At 49.4% G+C, this 19,803-nt stretch overlaps 1 protein-coding gene across 1 annotated transcript in view; it reads right to left on the bottom strand.

Moving 5' to 3' along the window:
* Positions 1-19,803, bottom strand: part of xpo4 (exportin 4) — a gene marked incomplete at its 5' end in the record, with an annotated part of 49,554 nt that overhangs the window by 9,171 nt on the left and 20,580 nt on the right. The window contains 7 exon segments of the mRNA XM_084459975.1: positions 2,781-2,958; positions 5,160-5,305; positions 5,492-5,634; positions 5,965-6,141; positions 6,533-6,707; positions 10,409-10,566; positions 17,811-17,923. Of these exon segments, the coding sequence (XP_084316101.1) occupies positions 2,781-2,958; positions 5,160-5,305; positions 5,492-5,634; positions 5,965-6,141; positions 6,533-6,707; positions 10,409-10,566; positions 17,811-17,923 (1,090 nt within the window).

The raw sequence follows: 19,803 nt of genomic DNA, 5'->3' as shown, positions 1-19,803 counted from the left end.
CCCTTCACACAGTATTCACACTCACAGTCCCTTCACACAGTATTCACACTCTCAGTCCCTTCACACAGTATTCACACTCACAGTCCCTTCACACAGTATTCACACTCCCAGTCCCTTCACACAGTATTCACACTCTCAGTCCCTTCACACAGTATTCACACTCTCAGTCCCTTCACACAGTATTCACACTCTCAGTCCCTTCACACAGTATTCACACTCACAGTCCCTTCACACAGTATTCACACTCCCAGTCCCTTCACACAGTATTCACACTCACAGTCCCTTCACACAATATTCAACCTCTCAGTCCCTTCACACAGTATTCACACTCTCAGCCCCTTCACACAGTATTCACACTCTCAGCCCCTTCACACAGTATTCACACTCTCAGTCCCTTCACACAGTATTCACACTCTCAGTCCCTTCACACAGTATTCACACTCACAGTTCGCTCACCTCAGCAGAACTCAAGTGTCTATCCGGTCCTCTTAGTTAGCCCCTGGTCCTATCTTAGCTAGGCCCCAGACCTCTTAGCTAGCTCCAGTCCTATCCTAGCTAGCCCCTGGTCCTATCTTAGCTAGCCCCTGGTCCTATCTTGGCTACTCCTTGGTGCTATCTTAGCTAGCCCTTGGTCCCATCTTAGCTATCCCCTGGTCCCATCTTAGCTACCCCTTGGTCCCATCTTAGCTAGCCCTTGGTCCTATCTTAGCTAGCATCTTAGCTAGCTCTGGTCCTATCTTAGCTAGCTCCGGTCCTTTCTTAGCTAGCTCCGGTCCTTTCTTAGCTAGCTCTGGTCCTATCTTAGCTAGCTCTGGTCCTATCTTAGCTAGGTCCGGTCCTATCTTAGCTAGGTCCGGTCCTATCTTAGCTAGGTCCGGTCCTATCTTAGCTAGCTCTGGTCCTATCTTAGCTAGCTCTGGTCCTATCTTAGCTAGGTCCGGTCCTATCTTAGCTAGGTCCTCTTAGATATCCCCCCCGGGCCTCTTAGCTATCCACCGGGGTTGGCTGGCTGGCGCCAGGGCTGCTCTAAGGCTGTGCGTGTGAGTGTGTGTGTGCGTGTGAGTGTGTATGTGCGTGCCCGTGTTGGGCTGGGGCTTGTGCCAGGGCATTCCTCCTGTGGGACTGGCACCACACCCTCAGGGGGGCAGCTGGGGCACCGGGGACAGAACACTGCTGCCCTCACCACCACACCACATCACATCACCCCAGGCTCAGCGCCCAATGGGTTTAACAGGACCCTCCTCCAGACAGACCCTGGTGGGAACGTGACAGAGCTGTGGTAACAAGGCTTTATGGGACAGCAGAAAGCGCCTGAGGCTTAAAGCAATACATAGTGTTTTCTCTGTTTTTCTCGGTACTGCGCCCCCACAGGCTCTGCGAGTAAGTGCACTGTCGTACTGTCGTAACGTTATCAGATTGTTTTTTTTATATTTCTGGCTTCCTCTGTGATGTTTCGCTTCGGTTTTCTCACCTCCGCCATGATATCATTGAGCTAAAAAATGCATGATATCCATAGATGCCGGAATAGTTAGCTACTACTGTGTTGTTTAAGCACAATGTTGCGCATGCGCACTTCGACTGAATGCTGCGTCCCGGGGGCGCGAGTTTTAAAAGGTAATAAATGTCAATTTATTATCTTTCTGAGTAGACTGTTTGGACGATTCATCTTACTTTTAGTAAATCTAATTGGAGAATTAGCACCAGACATGTTTGTAAAGGTCCAAATATCGCGACATATTGCTTTAAAGAGGTAGGCTCTTTTTAGACAACCTGGATCTTATTTACGGCATATTATAAGACGTTTGACTCACCGAGATAACTTTGGTGTAATTCGGAGGCCTGTAGAAGAAATTTAAAATCCAGCACGAGCCAAGTATATCCATGTAATGGCGGCGGACGGGGCACCAAAAAGTGTATTTTCTGCCACGAAACGGTTGTTTTCATCTATTTTTATGAATCGCTAGTTGTGCTTCCCTAGAGCGAGGGCTTGTTGTGGTCTTCCCATCCATGGTCTGTTGGCTCTGTAATATGATCTTTAGAAATGTCTTTAGAAACGAAATAAAGCTTCCCCACTTGCTCCAGCACGCATGCGCACAGCGCGCAGTCTGGCTATTCTCCGTCTGTAGGCTACACTCGCGGCTCACATTCTGTACGCTACGATCGGCTTCCATCATATTCTAAGTCATCTTCTATATCCTCGAAATCTGATAAATATTCAGCCATATTGCACACAATATTCCAGGCACCAATAAGCCGATTGTAGCGTAGAGAATTTGAGCCGCGAGTGTAGCCTACAGACGGAGAATAACCAGTCTGCGCGCTGTGCTCTGCGCATGTGCGCTGTGCTCTGCGCATGCGTGCTGGAGCAAGTGGGGAAGCTTTATTTCGTTTCTAAAGATAATATTACAGAGGCAACAGACCATGGATGTGATGTGTGTCGTACTATCGCCTGACAGAATCCAGACGGAAACAGACTGACACAAGGTTAGATCACTCCTGAGTCCCTACAGACGGACAGAAGGTTAGCCCCCTCCCTACAGACAGACAGGTTAGCCCCCTCCCTACAGACAGACAGGTTAGCCCCCTCCCTACAGACAGGTTAGCCCCCTCCCTACAGACAGACAGGTTAGCCCCCTCCCTACAGACAGACAGAAGGTTAGCCCCCTCCCTACAGACAGACAGGTTAGCCCCCTCCCTACAGACAGACAGGTTAGCCCCCTCCCTACAGACACACAGGTTAGCCCCCTCCCTACAGACAGACAGGTTAGCCCCCTTCCTACCTGATGACGGAGTCTGTCCTGTTGCACCCTGGGATGGAGGAGGCCTTCTCCCCGGGGGATCCCAGCACCTGCAGTGTGCTGTTGATGTCCACCTCAGTGGCGTGTTTGATGGAGTACTCCATCACCTCCGCCGGGATCAGCGGGGTCTCGCCCTGGGCGTCGTCTGCCAGCAAGTACCCTAGAACACACGCCCCCAAAATCAACGAGTACCCAAGGAACACACACCCCCAAAATCAACGAGTACCCTGGAACACACGCCCCCAAAATCAACAAGTACCCTGGAACACACGCCCCCAAAATCAACAAGTACCCAAGGAACACACGCCCCCAAAATCAACGAGTACCCAAGGAACACACACCCCCAAAATCAACAAGTACCCTGGAACACACGCCCCCAAAATCAACATCAACATGAATAAACCACTTCTCTCAACTCTTCATTAGGAAAAACGTGTATGGTTTACATTCCTTCCCTCAACTATTCAGTTAATATACTTTTATGCTCAGCTGCCATGCACATGGGTGATTTGAAATATTTTTTCAGCTCCACTTGTTCTGAAATGGCATCACTTCTGAAAGGAAGGAGGGCATTTAAAATTCACATAAAGGAAAGTCAGTCACCGATGGATATCTTAGAATCCACTACACAACAGCAGGCACACGACCGGTAGTGGCTCTTCCCTAGTACATCACATTCCAGTCATGCATTGATACAGCCTAACCTCAATCCTAGCATCTAAACTTAGCTACTCCACTCAGATAAGTAGATGGCCAATTCCCCCTGTAGGGCAGATAGGGGTTTAATTTATGCTAACAGATTGTAATTTAACAGAACTATTGCAGTGCCCATCGGGGCCCATGCCCGTATAACTCATAACAAATGCCTTATAAAGGCTATTGCTATATATTACTTCTTTTTTTTAATGCACGAAATAAAATGAATTTACTCAAACAATAGGCTACGTGAAACAACTCCCCTTCCTTAATAGTCCTTTGAACATTTGTTTGTAATTATCAAACATATTCCCACATTAGGACTCCAGTTCCCACGATGCATTGCCAGTTACGCAGTAGTCACCTGCCAGCCCTCAGACAGCTGGTTGGCTTATTTAGCTTAGCATAAGTGCAATTCACTATTTGTATACTTCTATTCATGAAAATGGTATACACATTCATACAGTACCAAGTTAATGTAATATGTATATCATGTCCGTTACCCAGGTTTCCATGGGTAACGGACAATATATCAAATACACATATAAACACTGTTTAATTGCCGCTACCTACCGTTAGCTAAAGCAGCTGTCTCGAGAACTGCTCTGGGTCCTAGTGCCCATGTTTGGAAAGGGACAAAATGTGCAGATTTTTTTCCTAACTTTCTTGGGAAACAATGACCCAAACAACTCGACATGGGACGACCTTGGGTCCTGAGCAGTACACCTGCCCAAGATCAACCCTGCCCAAGATCAACCCTGCCCAAGCTCAACCCTGCCCAAGCTCAACCCTGCCCAAGCTCAACCCTGCCCAAGATCAACCCTGTCCAAGCTCAACCCTGCCCAAGATCAACCCTGTCCAAGCTCAACCCTGCCCAAGCTCAACACACAGCGCCTGGTTGCTGAGATACAGGACTTACTGTCCTGACACGTCAGGACTGACGCAGCTAAGCTGTTTTCCCATGGGCTGTCTTGGCTGAGCAGGATTTGCATTCCCATAACAACAAGGCCATCCTGCTTGAGGTGTATCTCTAGCTGATGAGGTACTGGTCATGTGATACTGAACACGGGAACTAAAAAAAACACAACCTACTACTAAAAAACTACTTGTAAAGCGCTTTGAGTGCCGCTAAGGTGGAAAAGCGCTATATAAGTGCAGTCCATTTACCATTTACCATTTACTAATTTACAGTCACAATAAATGCTACATTTTGACATCAATTAATGTGCAAAAGTTTCCTCTGGGATTCATCCCTTTCATGTGTCAGTATAAGCGAGCATCCAGAGGACCTGAAGATGCAGCTGATCACAATACCTGTTTGGGGATAAATAATATAATACATGAATGTATTACTTTAAATGTAAACTATTCTACTACTGTATGTATTGTGCTCTCATAGTTTATTATCGTGGATGTTACAGCAGTAGACTATAGCCATAGTGAGGTTTGCTTTGCGATGTGCTCATCTTAAAACCTAAAATAGGCCTATAGCCTACAACATGCTTTCAATGCAAACATTTAATTTAGAAGAATAATTCGTTTGAAAATATTATTTAGCCTCTAAACACATGTAATATGTGTCTTGTTTACAATGAAACAAGACAAATCAGCGCCACACAGCGTCGCCCAGCGCGGCCAATAGGAGAGCTCTCCTACAGGACTGACCTGTGACCAGGATGAGCCAGTGGATGTCCTCGTAGAGGTCGTCCAGCACCTTGCGGTCCAGGGAGCCGGGGTCCGGCGAGGCCATCAGGTGCTGCTGCGTCCTCTGGAGCTGACCGTGGAGACGCGTCACTCTCTCCTCCAGCAGACTGGCCAATCACACGCAAGGGGCAGAGGTCAATCACAGGCCACTCAGTGACCGTTATGGCTATGGTGATGGGCATGGTGTTCAGAAATTGATAAATATGGTACAGTGTGGTAGAAAAGTGTGTGTGTGTGTGTAGTGAGAGCTAATACGGTCAGTCAGGATGTGTGTGTGTGAGATAAAAGCCCACCTGGTCAGTAGAGGTATGCAGTGGTCAGCTGCGATGCGTCCCAGCATGCCGATGCTGGCCAGCTGGTCTGAGAACAGCTCCCGGTCATCCTCCTGCAGCTCGTTGATCTCATCCTCCTCATGAGATGCCATGCCGTTCGCTGTCTGGAGAGAGAGAGAGAGAGAGAGAGAGAGAGGAGAGAGACAGAGAGAGAGAGAGAGAGACAGAGAGAGAGGAGAGAGACAGAGATACAGAGAGAGAGACAGAGAGAGAGAGAGACAGAGAGAGACAGAGAGAGAGACAGAGAGAGGAGAGAGAGAGAGACCGAGAGAGAGAGAGAGAGAGAGAGAGAGAGAAGACGTCAGATGAAACTAAACAGTCAACCACTGTTAATCAAAACAGGTACTGTAGTCAAAATAAATGCCATGCGTTTAAATCTCTCATTGGTATTTAGAGAGAGAGAGACGGGAGGATACCAGCGGCACGTCTCTCACCAGGTTGCGGGTGCCGTCGGGGGCGGCCAGGTGGCACTGGATGTATGAGTTGAAGACCTGGACGGCCGGCTGGACGAAGCAGCCCCGGGGGAAGTGCTCGTCGTCCTGGCCCAGCGTCAGCCACGACTCCAGCAGCTTGTCATACGCCTCCATGTACACCATGTCATCCTTATCCAGCTGGGGAGAGAGACCACGTTAGACTACTGTCTCTGTTAGCGGTGCGTCTGTGTGTGTGTGTGTGTGTGTGTGTGCGTGTCGGATTAGGCTTGATCTCTGTCCAGGAAACTGTCCTGAATTCTTTTACGGTCGGCCAATGGAATCGGTCAATAATTTCCTTATTGAACCATGAAACATTATATCTGTCGTAACTTATCAGTTCCTTCCAAATGTGGACCTAGTGCTTGTAGCCTAGTCTATATCTGGATGCAAACGGTTGTTTCAAACATGAAATATGCATCTGGTCATCTGAAACGCCACGAAGACACAGCCACAGTAAGGAGGTGCCTGTTAAGAGTGTAGTAGAAACCAGGGCTTTAGTTCCTGTCATTGCCAGAGATGTAATACCCACCACTTCCTCCAGGGCGGCACTGCGTCCAAAGGAGCAGGTGAGCAGTGTGAGGCAGTTGATGAAGGAGGTGAAAAGTTCGCTGGGCAGAGCCGTCAGGGTGCTTCTGGGAAATGTAGTTATGAGGTTGGAGATGATGTTGGAGATGCCCACCGCCTCAGAGTCCTCGATCTCAATCCTGGGAGGAAGGACACGACCAAATCACAACCAAATCACAACCAAAACACAACCAAAACACAACCAAAACACAACCAAAACACAACCAAAACTCCAACCTTAGCACAACATAGAAGGAAAGTTGGAGGGAAAATCCAACTACATTTTTGAAGCTTGAATTTAAAGCTTGATATTAAAATTCTTGAGCTTGGTTCACATTCAACATAAACCCAATAAAATAAAATACATGGTTTATCAAACTACTGGCTGACGTTTCAGGACAGGTCCTCCACAGACCCAAACAGACCGGCTCTGCTCAGTGTGTGAACAGCGCTAGCCTCCAAAGAGAGGCCAGCAGGACCTGGGTTCTCAGAGGGAGGCCAGCAGTACCTGTGTTCTCAGGGGAGGCCAGCAGTACCTGTGTTCTCAGGGGAACAGTACCTGTGTTCTCAGGGGAGGCTAGCAGAACCTGTGTTCTCAGAGGGGGGCTAGTAGAACCTGTGTTCTCAGAGGGGGGCTAGTAGAACCTGTGTTCTCAGAGGGGGGCTAGAAGAACCTGTGTTCTCAGGGGAGGCTAGCAGAACCTGTGTTCTCAGGGGAGGCTAGCAGAACCTGTGTTCTCAGGGGAGGCTAGTAGAACCTGTGTTCTCAGAGGGGGGCTAGTCCTCCACATTCCCAGGCAGAGCACGGCAGGCCTGCTCTAGCTACACATCCCTAAACCCTATCAGATGGATTTAAATTGCAAGCAGAGCTGTTCAATCATGAAGATTGGCCATCCTTCTCTGCATGGTTTCCCTATGATGCAACTGGAAAAAAGTTCCAGGAATAGGTGATTACAGAGAGAGAAAGACAGAGAGAGAGACAGAGAGAGAGAGAGGGAGAGAGGAGGAGAGAAGGAGAGACCTCGACTCACTCCGCCTCCTGAGTCACGCGGTCTGGACGCCAGCATGTGTGCGTGCGCTTGTTACCTCCGCCCCAGGGGCAAAGGGCGGAAGGTAATGTTTTCGCCCCTGTCTGTCTGTGTGTGTGTCTGTAGGCGGACAGGATTAAACAAAAACTACCTGATATGCATGAAACTCGGTGGAGGGGTGCAGCATGGGCCAAGGAAATCACCATTAAATTGATCATGATTCATTCATAGTTGGCTTTACAGTACCCATATAACTGTAACTTCAGTGTAGTGGGGGATTTAGGTTTCAGTTTCCTCATAGGTTTCAGGCCACTACGCCAAAAACTGGCTGTTCCTGGCCATGGGGGCTTGCTTCATGCGCCACTGAGCAACTTTCATTGGATTGAATGGGCCGCCATCTTTGCATGCCTTATCCACTTCTTATAATACATCCATGATCCAGCCCTGATCAGTTATGCTCGCGTCAACAGGCTGGTGTCTATTTACTTTTTCAGCTCGATCCGGATGCTAGAACGCTAGAGCCCGCCTACCATAATTTTTCTATCCGGTGGATGGAAGATGATGCTGCAGCAGTGTTATTATTTAAATCGGCAATATTTAAATTTCACCTTGCGCCTGACGAGACTACTGGCTGCAGTGTAGAGAGTGACAAACAAGCTGCTAAAGCTATTGCCGATTATGGTGTTTTGTGCGCACAATACCACTTAGTGCGTTGTTATCAACTTGTTTGCTAATAAAGGCTAGAGCTACTAGTTAGCTGTTGATAACGAGATCAGCCGTTGCAACTGGAACGCTCACCTCGGGAGTGACCATTGCCAGTTCCCACTCGCAACTCCCAAGACAAATGGAATGCATCATAACGTTATATTTCTCATTCGTGTGGATAGTTGAAGCGATGCATTCTGTAGGCTACGTCAATAGAGTCCGCTAAATTACCATGTTTAATGCTTTATGTATACTATCTGTTAGTGTGAAGTGATGATTTCTGTACAGTCAAGATCGAACCCAGCATGGGCAAGTGAGCGTAAAGGCAATACTGCCAAGCAACACAGTGACACCTGTTATATAGACTAGTGTCTCAACTTGCATTTAAACGATAATGTAAACTTCAAGCATTCAAAGTAAACTGCAGACACTTTCAGGTGGATGAAAATAAACTGTCTGCACATTAAAATGATTGACTTCATAGAAAACTATATCTCACCTATAGACTATAGATTTAACATGTCATTGGCTGTAGGGCTGCACAATTAATCGTGAATTAATCGAAATCGCGATTATGACCTCCGCGATTAATTAATCGCAAAAGGCCGCAATTAATGTGATTAATAATTTTCCTTTGAATTTAGTGTGCTAGGACTACACGGACGAATCACAGGCGCTTATGCTGTCTGACCAATCACATGCGTTCCCGCTGTGCGCAGCAATTTCAGTACCCGCAGCCGTGAGTAGTGAAAAAATTAGTGAAAACGAGGTCAGTGAGTTAGTAGCAAGAAAGGGATCAACGTCCGTGATTTGGGAGCATTTTGGTTATTATATATTAATATTATATATTAAATATGAATCGCAATTATTAATCGCAATTAGTATTTTGAAGCAAATAATCACAATTATTATCTTTTGTCATAATCGTGCAGCCCTAATTGGCTGTATAACTCCCATCTCAAATGTACATCTTGTAAACTACTGTCTGCAGACTCTGAACCAGCCCACTCCTCCCTCCACTACTGCTCTGCTTGGCTGTTAATGAATGTGAATGGGAAATCTTCACAAAACTAGCAAAGTTTTGGAAATTGGAGAGGAAAGATGTCAAGCAGAAAGAGGAAACTACAGGTGGTGCTACAGTAACCAATTCAAAAAGCCAGTAGGAGAGCACAGAACATGAGAGGTGGTGGTGGGAGGTGGGAGGAAAGGTAGAGGGGGGGACGTGGAAGGGGGAGAGCAGTTGAGGGGGGGGGGGGGGAGACAGGGGCGGAGGTCTGCACTCTGCACACTCTGAGTGCAAGCCCCTCTAGTTATTTATACATCACAGCAAAGGCCTCTTCATTCAGATCAGCACTACTTCAACTAAAGCCACAAGCTATTACACACAAATCACATTAGCACACACATTACTCATGCCTGCTGGCCCCAAATACCTACTTAAACCCCTCAAACAAATATCAAAAACACACACACACTCCTACCATTATCTTGTAGTGCATACACACACATCACCTGGGGATTTCCTATACTGCTCAGGTTTACTGTTCAGATTGATTTAATACTGAGGCCCTCATTCCAGAACCACACAAAGGAAGAACAATCAACAGACGATTTTCCAATATCACACCGTGTCCGGTTAAGACAATTTGTGCTACTGTAGTCAAGAGTGAGATATAACAAGCCATTTGCTCCAGTAGATAATAGAATGGAAGAATGAGCCGCTCTCCCACTCACATTCAGTTACTCTGCTTTGTGGACGCAAGAAACTAAAGCCTCTCAATTAAAACCTGAGATATCCTTTTCATCTGGCCGCTACACCTGTTAACATGGGTCAAATACTAAATCAAACACTTGACAGGAACATGTTTGAAGCGTATTTGATTTACCTCAGTTTCATTGTAGTGGGTCAACCAAATCAAGTCCATCAAGTATTTGACAGAACCCTGACAGAACCCCCAGAAGCCCAGAACCCTCAGAATCCAAGAACCCCCAGAACATTCAGGGCCCAGTGCTGACAGAACCCCAGAACCCTCAGGACCCCAGAACCCTCCGGACCCCAGACCCCTCCGGACCCCAGACCCCTCCAGACCGCCGGCCCCAGCGCTCACCCGTTGATCATGCTGAGCAGCCCCTCCACCAGGTGAGCCAGGTAGGTGACCTGGGCGCTCTCGTCAGGGAAGATGGGCCCGTGCATGGAGGCCAGCTGGGCCAGGCACTGCAGGGAGTCCTGGGCCATGTCCGAGTCCTCCCGGATCTTCCGGTGCACCTGAGGAGAGAAGAGGACGAGGAGGAGAGGGGATTATTACATAGTTATTAACTAGCATGGATCTGCAGGAGGTCCGTCAGAGCGAGTAACCCAACCCAAACCGAAGAGGCCTGAGTGAGCTGGATGGCACAGGTACAAACGCCTTCTGCAAGTTTACTGTTTTAGTTTCACAGGAAATGAAGACACTTCTGCAGATTTCACAAACTCTATTCATGACCGTGGATCTAATATCAGCAGTGTGTCAAGTCATCCAGTTGTTGACCGGTCAGTGGAAACCCTGAAAGCACAGCCTAGCGCTTCTACCACAGACACCTGTCTAAAAGCAACCTGTCTGTTCATTACTTAAATGCCCATCTATGTAACAGACTTTCTACATGAAATCAACAGCCTAAACTGAGAGAAACACATCCCCCGGAGCTACTGGCCTTCAGAGGCATTTAAGAGCACAAGGTGAGAGTCACACTGACTACAGCCACACCGACTAGAGCACAATATGAGAGCGACGCTGTTCCATACACTCACCGTAAACTGCGATCTGAACAGAGAGACAAGTCTGGACCCGCGCACTGCAACCCTTGATGTCTCCACCACAGCCCGTCTCAATCGATCACAGAGCCCGTCGGAATCTCTCCAGGGATCTCAATCAAACCCTGAGCCCAATACTCACACAAGTCGCTTTTCAATTGTCATTCTGTCAAAGCCGAAGCATGGTTGACCTGCCGTGTCCACACACACACCCCAGCGGAGCAAGGCAGCTTCGACTCCGCTCTGCAACATGTGTTTCCACTGACAGCCCAGTGTGGACGTCTGGCTCTGAGTGAGCTGGGTCTGTTCTTCCAGGATCTCTCACACGCTCTCTCCCTCTCTGCTTCTCTCTCCAATCTCTCACACGCTCTCTCTCCCTCTCTGCTTCTCTCTCCGCTCTCTGTCTCACACGCTCTCTCTCTCCCTTTCTGCTTCTCTCTCTGCTTCTCTCTCTCCCTCTCTGCTTCTCTCTCCGATCTCTCAGTCTCACACGCTCTCTCTCCCTTTCTGCTTCTCTCTCTCCCTTTCTGCTTCTCTCTCTCCCTCTCTGCTTCTCTCTCCGATCTCTGTCTCTCACACGCTCTCGCTCCCTCTCTGCTTCTCTCTCCGATCTCTCACACGCTCTCTCTCCCTCTCTGCTTTTCTCTCCGATCTCTCACACACTCTCTCCCTCTCTGCTTCTCTCTCCGATCTCTCACACACTCTCTCTCCCTTTCTGCTTCTCTCTCCCTCTCTGCTTCTCTCTCCGTTCTCTCAGTCTCACACGCTTTCTCTCTCCCTTTCTGCTTCTCTCTCTGCTTCTCTCTCTCCCTCTCTGCTTCTCTCTCCGATCTCTCAGTCTCTGAAGCCCAAACGCTTCTGGACATGGCGCCAGACCCGCATACCAGCATCAGAACCTATAGAACTCTCCCTCCCTCTGGTCCTCCTGGGAAGAAGGAGAGACCTCCCTCTAGCAGTCTTTGTCTCTGGTCCTCCTGGGAAGAAGGAGAGACCTCCCTCTAGCAGTCTTTGTCTCTGGTCCTCCTGGGAAGAAGGAGAGACCTCCCTCTAGCAGTCTTTGTCTCTGGTCCTCCTGGGAAGAAGGAGAGACCTCCCTCTAGCAGTCTTTGTCTCTGGTCCTCCTGGGAAGAAGGAGAGACCTCCCTCTAGCAGTCTTTGTCTCTGGTCCTCCTGGGAAGAAGGAGAGACCTCCCTCTAGCAGTCTTTGTCTCTGGTCCTCCTGGGCAGAAGGAGAGACCACCCTCTAGCACTCTTTGTCTCTGGTCCTCCTGGGCAGAAGGAGGGACCTCCCTCTAGCAGTCTTTGTCTCTGGTCCTCCTGGTCAGAAGGAGAGACCTCCCTCTAGCAGTCTTTGTCTCTGGTCCTCCTGGGCAGAAGGAGAGACCTCCCTCTAGAAGTCTTTGTCTCTGGTCCTCCTGGGCAGAAGGAGAGACCACCCTCTAGCAGTCTTTGTCTCTGCTCCTCCTGGGCAGAAGGAGACCACCCTCTAGCAGTCTTTGTCTCTGGTCCTCCTGGGCAGAAGGAGAGACCACCCTCTAGCAGTCTTTGTCTCTGGTCCTCCTGGGCAGAAGGAGAGACCACCCTCTAGCAGTCTTTGTCTCTGGTCCTCCTGGGCAGAAGGAGAGACCACCCTCTAGCAGTCTTTGTCTCTGGTCCTCCTGGGCAGAAGGAGACCACCCTCTAGCAGTCTTTGTCTCTGGTCCTCCTGGGCAGAAGGAGAGACCACCCTCTAGCAGTCTTTGTCTCTGGTCCTCCTGGGCAGAAGGAGAGACCTCCCTCTAGCAGTCTTTGTCTCTGCTCCTCCTGGGCAGAAGGAGAGACCTCCCTCTAGCAGTCTTTGTCTCTGCTCCTCCTGGGCAGAAGGAGAGACCTCCCTCTAGCAGTCTTTGTCTCACTCCCCTGTCTTCCCCAGCGGAGAAGCTGGGTGTCATCCCTGGTGCTGTGAAGCTAGCGTAGCGTAGCTGTTAGGGAGCTCTGCCCTATTCCAGAGTGTGAAGTCATTCTCTGGAGACCGGTGATGGGGGGGGGCCAGGATTGAGCGCTGCACGCGCTCTAGAAACAGCTGCACCAACCAATGATCGGCGCGACGCTAGCTATGCCAATCGCCTTGAGTCTGTCTATAGTTAGAGGGGCCGGGGCAGAGGGGGTAAATCACAACAGCCCGGCGCTGCAGACAGAGGGAATGAGAGGGGCTATTTATACACACAGACAAAGCCTAGTGTCTGTTTCCTCGGGGGAATCGGAGGCTCGCTTCTCTGTTTTTTCAAATCAACACCGTGCTTCCAACTGATTGTCTGCCTGCCTGCCTGGCTCCCTCCCTCCCTCTCTGTCCTTCATTCCTCTCCAGTTACCGTGGCCCTGGGCAGAGGCTTCGCCACAGTCTCATCAGAACCGGCGCTCCAGACTCTGCCCTGATTGTGTTTACCCAGTAAACACACAACTGTGTGTGTGTGAGTGTTTCTGCATGTTCATGGGCAGAGACAGAGCTAAAGCAGACACCTCCCAATGCACCAGAGCATTCAACAAGCACAAGAACAAGCACACACACACACACACGCACACACACACACACACACACACACACAACGTAAAAACACTAAATCACAAATGAAAAGCACTCTCTAATCAGTCAAAGCCCCAATGTAAACAGAAACCTAGACACACCACTAACAAAACCAGTTGGGTTCCCAGCTGGAAGGGAAAGCGTCATCTTGGCGCTCAGTCCTCTAGGTGTTAAGAGAGCAGTAGTATTGTGAGTGAGGCCTCAGCAGACCTCTCCCTCTACAACTCTCCACCGATCACTTGTGTCAGAATGGAGCTACAGACTATTCTGTGTGTTCTTGCTTCCTGTCCTTCCAGCATATAAATCATATAAATCATATAAACCATATAAATCAGTGGAAATCCCAAGTGCTTTGACCAGCTCTAAAGAGTGGAGTATATTTTCAGTGAGGCGTCAATCTGCAAACGTCTGCTTCTCTCCGGCCCTCCCATGAGCGCCCTGCCCTCCCATGAGCGCCCTGCCCGAGGCCGCGGACCAGCGGAACCGTTTATGGGGAGATTGACACCCACAGAGGGGGGGTTGAGCTCCCCAGGGCCCTTAAGAGGGGGAGCGAGAGGGGGGCTGCTGTTAACGGGGCCCCTAATCCTGGGGTTAGGGTCTAATCCTGCCACCGCTCTGCTTTCAACTTTGACCCTGGCGGCGCGTGTCAGCTGAGGACTGAGGGGTGGCAGCTGAGCCCCCCCCCTAAAACACACACACAACATGCATGCGCGCACACACATACACGTATGTACATACACAGACAGCTGACAGCAGTCGTCCAATAACAAACACCTCAAGCCTGACAGACAGCAGGGAGGTAAGACTACTGTATAGGCCCTCTTAACACCGCTACTATACAGGCCCTCTTAAAACTGCTACTATACAGGCCCTCTTAAAACTGCTACTATACAGGCCCTCTTAAAACTGCCACTATACAGGCCCTCTTAACACCGCTACTATACAGGCCCTCTTAACACCGCTACTATACAGGCCCTCTTAACACTGCTACTATACAGGCCCTCTTAACACCGCTACTATACAGGCCCTCTTAGAACTGCTACTATACAGGCCCTCTTAACACCGCTACTATACAGGCCCTCTTAAAACTGCTACTATACAGGCCCTCTTAACACTGCTACTATACAGGCCCTCTTAAAACTGCTACTATACAGGCCCTCTTAAAACTGCTACTATACAGGCCCTCTTAAAACTGCTACTATACAGGCCCTCTTAAAACTGCTACTATACAGGCCCTCTTAAAACTGCTACTATACAGGCCCTCTTAACACTGCCACTATACAGGCCCTCTTAACACCGCTACTATACAGGCCCTCTTAAAACTGCCACTATACAGGCCCTCTTAACACCGCTACTATACAGGCCCTCTTAAAACTGCTACTATACAGGCCCTCTTAACACCGCTACTATACAGGCCCTCTTAAAACTGCTACTATACAGGCCCTCTTAACACTGCTACTATACAGGCCCTCTTAACACTGCTACTATACAGGCCCTCTTAACACCGCTACTATACAGGCCCTCTTAACACCGCTACTATACAGGCCCTCTTAACACCGCTACTATACAGGCCCTCTTAACACTGCTACTATACAGGCCCTCTTAACACCGCTACTATACAGGCCCTCTTAACACTGCTACTATACAGGCCCTCTTAAAACTGCTACTATACAGGCCCTCTTAACACCACTACTATACAGGCCCTCTTAAAACTGCTACTATACAGGCCCTCTTAACACCGCTACTATACAGGCCCTCTTAACACCGCTACTATACAGGCCCTCTTAAAACTGCTACTATACAGGCCCTCTTAACACCGCTACTATACAGGCCCTCTTAAAACTGCTACTATACAGGCCCTCTTAACACCGCATCCGCTGATATCATCATCATCCTGATATACTGATAGTTTGAGTTTATTGCATTATGAATGAAATGTTACTACACTATGATAAATATAATTCATAATCCAGCGCACAGTTGGGTCTAGATACAGCGCAGACGTTTCTAAGCAGTTATGGAATTAAATTAAATTATTCTGCAACTGCCTATTTGAAATTTCTAAAGTTCGTGTGTCAACACCAGGGCCCCGAATTCGGTCGCACAAAGCCACTGGCGGTCTCGTCAAAGGCTTTGGCAACAGTCAAACACAAGTGTCCTAATTGTCCCACTGAAGTCAGTGGGGGTGTGTCCAGTGAGGGGGTGGCGTGATTGGTTGAAGCGGTGCAGGTGGGCCTTTCTCAAGCCAATCAGGTGTTAGTGTATAAAACGCTCTGGGTGAGAGAATGGATGAATGAGCAGAGAGGGGAGAAGAAGAGAGGGTTTAGGTAACGCAGGAGGAGATCGATGTCCTTGTGCCTGCAGGAGCGCCAACTACATACAGATCATTATATGACATGTTCAACTACAGACAGATATGACATGTTCAACTACAGACAGATCATTATGTTCAACTACAGACAGATATGACATGTTCAACTACAGACAGATCATTATATGACATGTTCAAGCTGCTAGGGAGCAGATAACAGTGGCTGTCAGCACTTCATGAAATTCATTTGCAGGACTACAGACAGATGGAATGATGTTTTCTAGTCGGTCAAATAAGTATTATCTGAATTGTCTTTTTGTGTCGTTGGCTATTGATGTCTGTAGGCCAATACAAAATTCAAACGATGTGAATTGATAAGCTATAAACCAACTGGATCAGGTTGGCAAACAAGGCTGACACCAACTGTACTGTACTGCTCCCCCGACCGATCCACACACCTGTAAACCTCCCCCCGACCGATCCACACACCTGTAAACCTCCCCCCGACCGATCCACACACCTGTAAACCTCCCCCCGACCGATCCACACACCTGTAAACCTCCCCCCGACCGATCCACACACCTGTTAACCTCCCCCCGACCGATCCACACACCTGTAAACCTCCCCCCGACCGATCCACACACCTGTAAACCTCCCCCCGACCGATCCACACACCTGTAAACCTCCCACCGACCGATCCACACACCTGTAAACCTCCTCAGGAAAACTAAATCCCTCCATCGCTCTCCTGATGGCTCACATCTTATGGTTCCACTAATGCAGTCTCGGGAGAGAGGGTGTGCTGTCTGAGCCCCATCTTTAATGAGAACAGTCTCCTAGTACATCCCAGTTCACACGCTCCACACAGGCTGATCTGGATCTCAAGAGTTTCCGCTCCAGAACCCTGGCTCAGCACATGGGTCATTAATATGAGAGGATTATCATCTTCCCACTGGCGTTGGAGGGAAGCTTCCAGAGTGAGGCTCTGTTTGGATGACGTATAGAAGACAAGTCATCATTAAAGACATGCCTTATAAAGACTTGGCCATACATCTCAAAAATGCAAGAGCTTTGCCTCCTGACACCATGAACAGCTCCACCTACGTTGAGGCAAACTACAGGCAGTTCAACACCAACTCTTCTGTCAACCATACTGGAGCATGGGAGCCGGATTTGGCAACAGATATGCTTGTTTTATGAAAGGGAGTGGAGCTGTATTTGGCAGCAGAGAACAGAGAGGCTGGAGGGTGTTGAGGAGAGAGCTGGAGGGTGTTGAGGAGAGAGCTGGAGGGTGTTGAGGAGAGAGCTGGAGGGTGTTGAGGAGAGAGCTGGAGGGTGTGTTCAACACTTCACTACATAAGAGACAACACAAAACACCTGGAGACTTAAACTGGAATTTTTCCCCTCAAAGACTTAAGATCTGACTTGGACTTGGCACAAAATGACATCTTTGTTACCAGGCCAACATGGTCTGTCTCTCCTGAAACACCACCAACACCTCCCCATCTTCACAGCACCTCACGGCCCCCTCCACAGAAAAACCCATCAAATCACATGAACCACACAAACACGTCCGCTTACAACTGCAAATCCTAACCCTTTGAAACAAGATTTCCTAGAATAGTTCCAGAAATAAAAAGGGCCTCCTCTCTTTTCCCTCTGACTCTGGTTTGTATAAAGGACTGGCAGCAGTGAAGAGAGATTAAGCACGACAGTGACAGCTGTGAACGAGCATGAGGACGGACGCACGAGCATAGGGATGGATGAGGGACGGATGAGCGCGAGGAAAGATGAGGGGACGAGGCCGGCGGAGGAGGGGGGGGCAAGGACGGGGGCTCTACTCACGGAGAAGAAGAGGTCCATGACGCGCGTGTCCAGCAGGGCCTCCCTCCAGGACTCGCTGGGCTTCAGCATCACGTTCTGGGTGGACTCGAACATGGCGATGTAGTGGCGTCCCAGTGACGGCCCAAAGGTTAAGGCCAACGGCATCCAGGACCACGTCCTCTCCAGCTCTCACACACACAGGGACTCCTGTCCACTAGCTGTCTCCCTCAGAAGAGTGGTTGTATCTCTCTCTCTCTCACGCTCTCCTTGTTCTGGTTGGTCTGCTTGCTCAGTGGAAACTTGCTGTAACTCGGTCAGTCGCTCTCTCAACAAGCCTGCCTCCTTCCCAACATCAGTCCTGCCCCCTCTCTCTTTCTCTCTCTCTCACACTTGGTCTCCTCCTTGCTCCCTGTTGGTCTCTCTCTCAGTCCTCCTTGCCCACTCAGTTTTTTCTCTCTCTCTCTCTCTCTCTCCCTCCCTCTCTCCTCTACAGGCCTTGTGAGGCGGACAGTGCAGGAACTCCCTCCCTCTCTCCTCTACAGGCCTTGTGAACTCCCACAGGAATATCAGATCAAAGCCCTTCACCGGCGCGGGCCACACATTCCACCGGGCCAGAGCCGGTCACTCCCCTACACACACACACACACACCACATCACACACACGCACGCACGCACACACGCACACCCCACTCAGACAGGTGCCATGCCAGCGTTGCGTGCATGTGAGTGTGTGAGTGTGCGTGTACTGTATGTGCGTGTGTGAGAGTGTGTGTGTGTATGTGTGAGAGTGTGTGTGTGAGAGTGTGTGTGTATGTGCGTGTGTGTGTATATGTGTGTGTGTGTGTGTGTGTGTATATGTGTGTGTGTGTGTGTGTGCGCACCGCTCCCTTCTTCCAGCAGCCTTGGATTTATGGCCTTATTATAAATAGCTCCGGTCCAGCAGCAGAACTCTGAGTGAACCTTCCTGAGGAGTGTGTGTGTGTGTGGGAGTGTGTGTGTGTGTGGGGGGGGGGGGGGGGTGGAGAGTGTGTGTGTGTGTGTGTGTGGGAGAGTGTGTGTGTGTGTGTGTGGGAGTGTGTGTGTGTGTGGGAGAGGACCAACACGAGTCCTGGCGACAGAGGAAGCACTCAGGGACCCGGCCACCTGTGTTCCAGCGCCCTGCAGCTCAGATGAGCCGTGGGACTCACAGGGGTCTGGGGGAACCAGCACCGAGCCAGCAGAACCTTCCCAAACACACACACCTGCTATCAACCAGGATCAATCATGGAACACCGAGCCAGCAGAACCTTCCCAAACACACACACCTGCCATCAACCAGGATCAATCCTGTCACCATGACCAGGGACTTTCTGAACACGCCCTGAGTCACATGACTGACATGCAGCGCTGCGGAGAGCTTCTCTATACTAAGACTGATCCTCATCACTCACGAGGAGGAGTATGAGCACTGTCCACTACAGAGCCCCTGCGTGTGTGTGTGTGTGTGTGTGTGCGTGCGTGTGCATGCCTACAGGATGACGGATGAGCTTAGAGTGACCTGGACACATGGCTGTGGTTGTGTTTTTTTTCTAGAGATCACCTGCCACCATCTCACTCTCAGTCCCACAGACAGAGAGAGGGACAGAGAGAGAGAGAGAGATAGAGAGACAGAGAGGAGAGAGACCGGCCCTGGACACGGCTCGGGAGAGAGACCTCCAACACGTCAGTGGGAGAATTAAGGGCTGATCTTGAGATCGTAAAAGCTGTGTTAATGTGGGAAAGAATCCACCTTGGTTTACTACCGAGCTGATGACTTTATACAGTCGGCCACCCGGGTGACAGGCCACCAGCAGGACACAGCTACAGCACGAGGCCATTACCAGGATATAGTTCATTACCAGGATATAGTTCATTACCAGGATATAGTTCATTACCAGGATATAGTTCATTACCAGGATATAGTTCGTTACCAGGATATAGTTCGTTACCAGGATATAGTTCGTTACCAGGATATAGTTCGTTACCAGGATATAGT

Source organism: Borostomias antarcticus, assembly GCF_949987555.1.
Source record: "Borostomias antarcticus genome assembly, chromosome: 2".
Taxonomy (NCBI): domain Eukaryota; kingdom Metazoa; phylum Chordata; class Actinopteri; order Stomiiformes; family Stomiidae; genus Borostomias; species Borostomias antarcticus.
The sequence above is the reverse complement of the archived record's forward strand: the minus strand, read 5'-3'. Positions and strand labels throughout refer to the sequence as shown.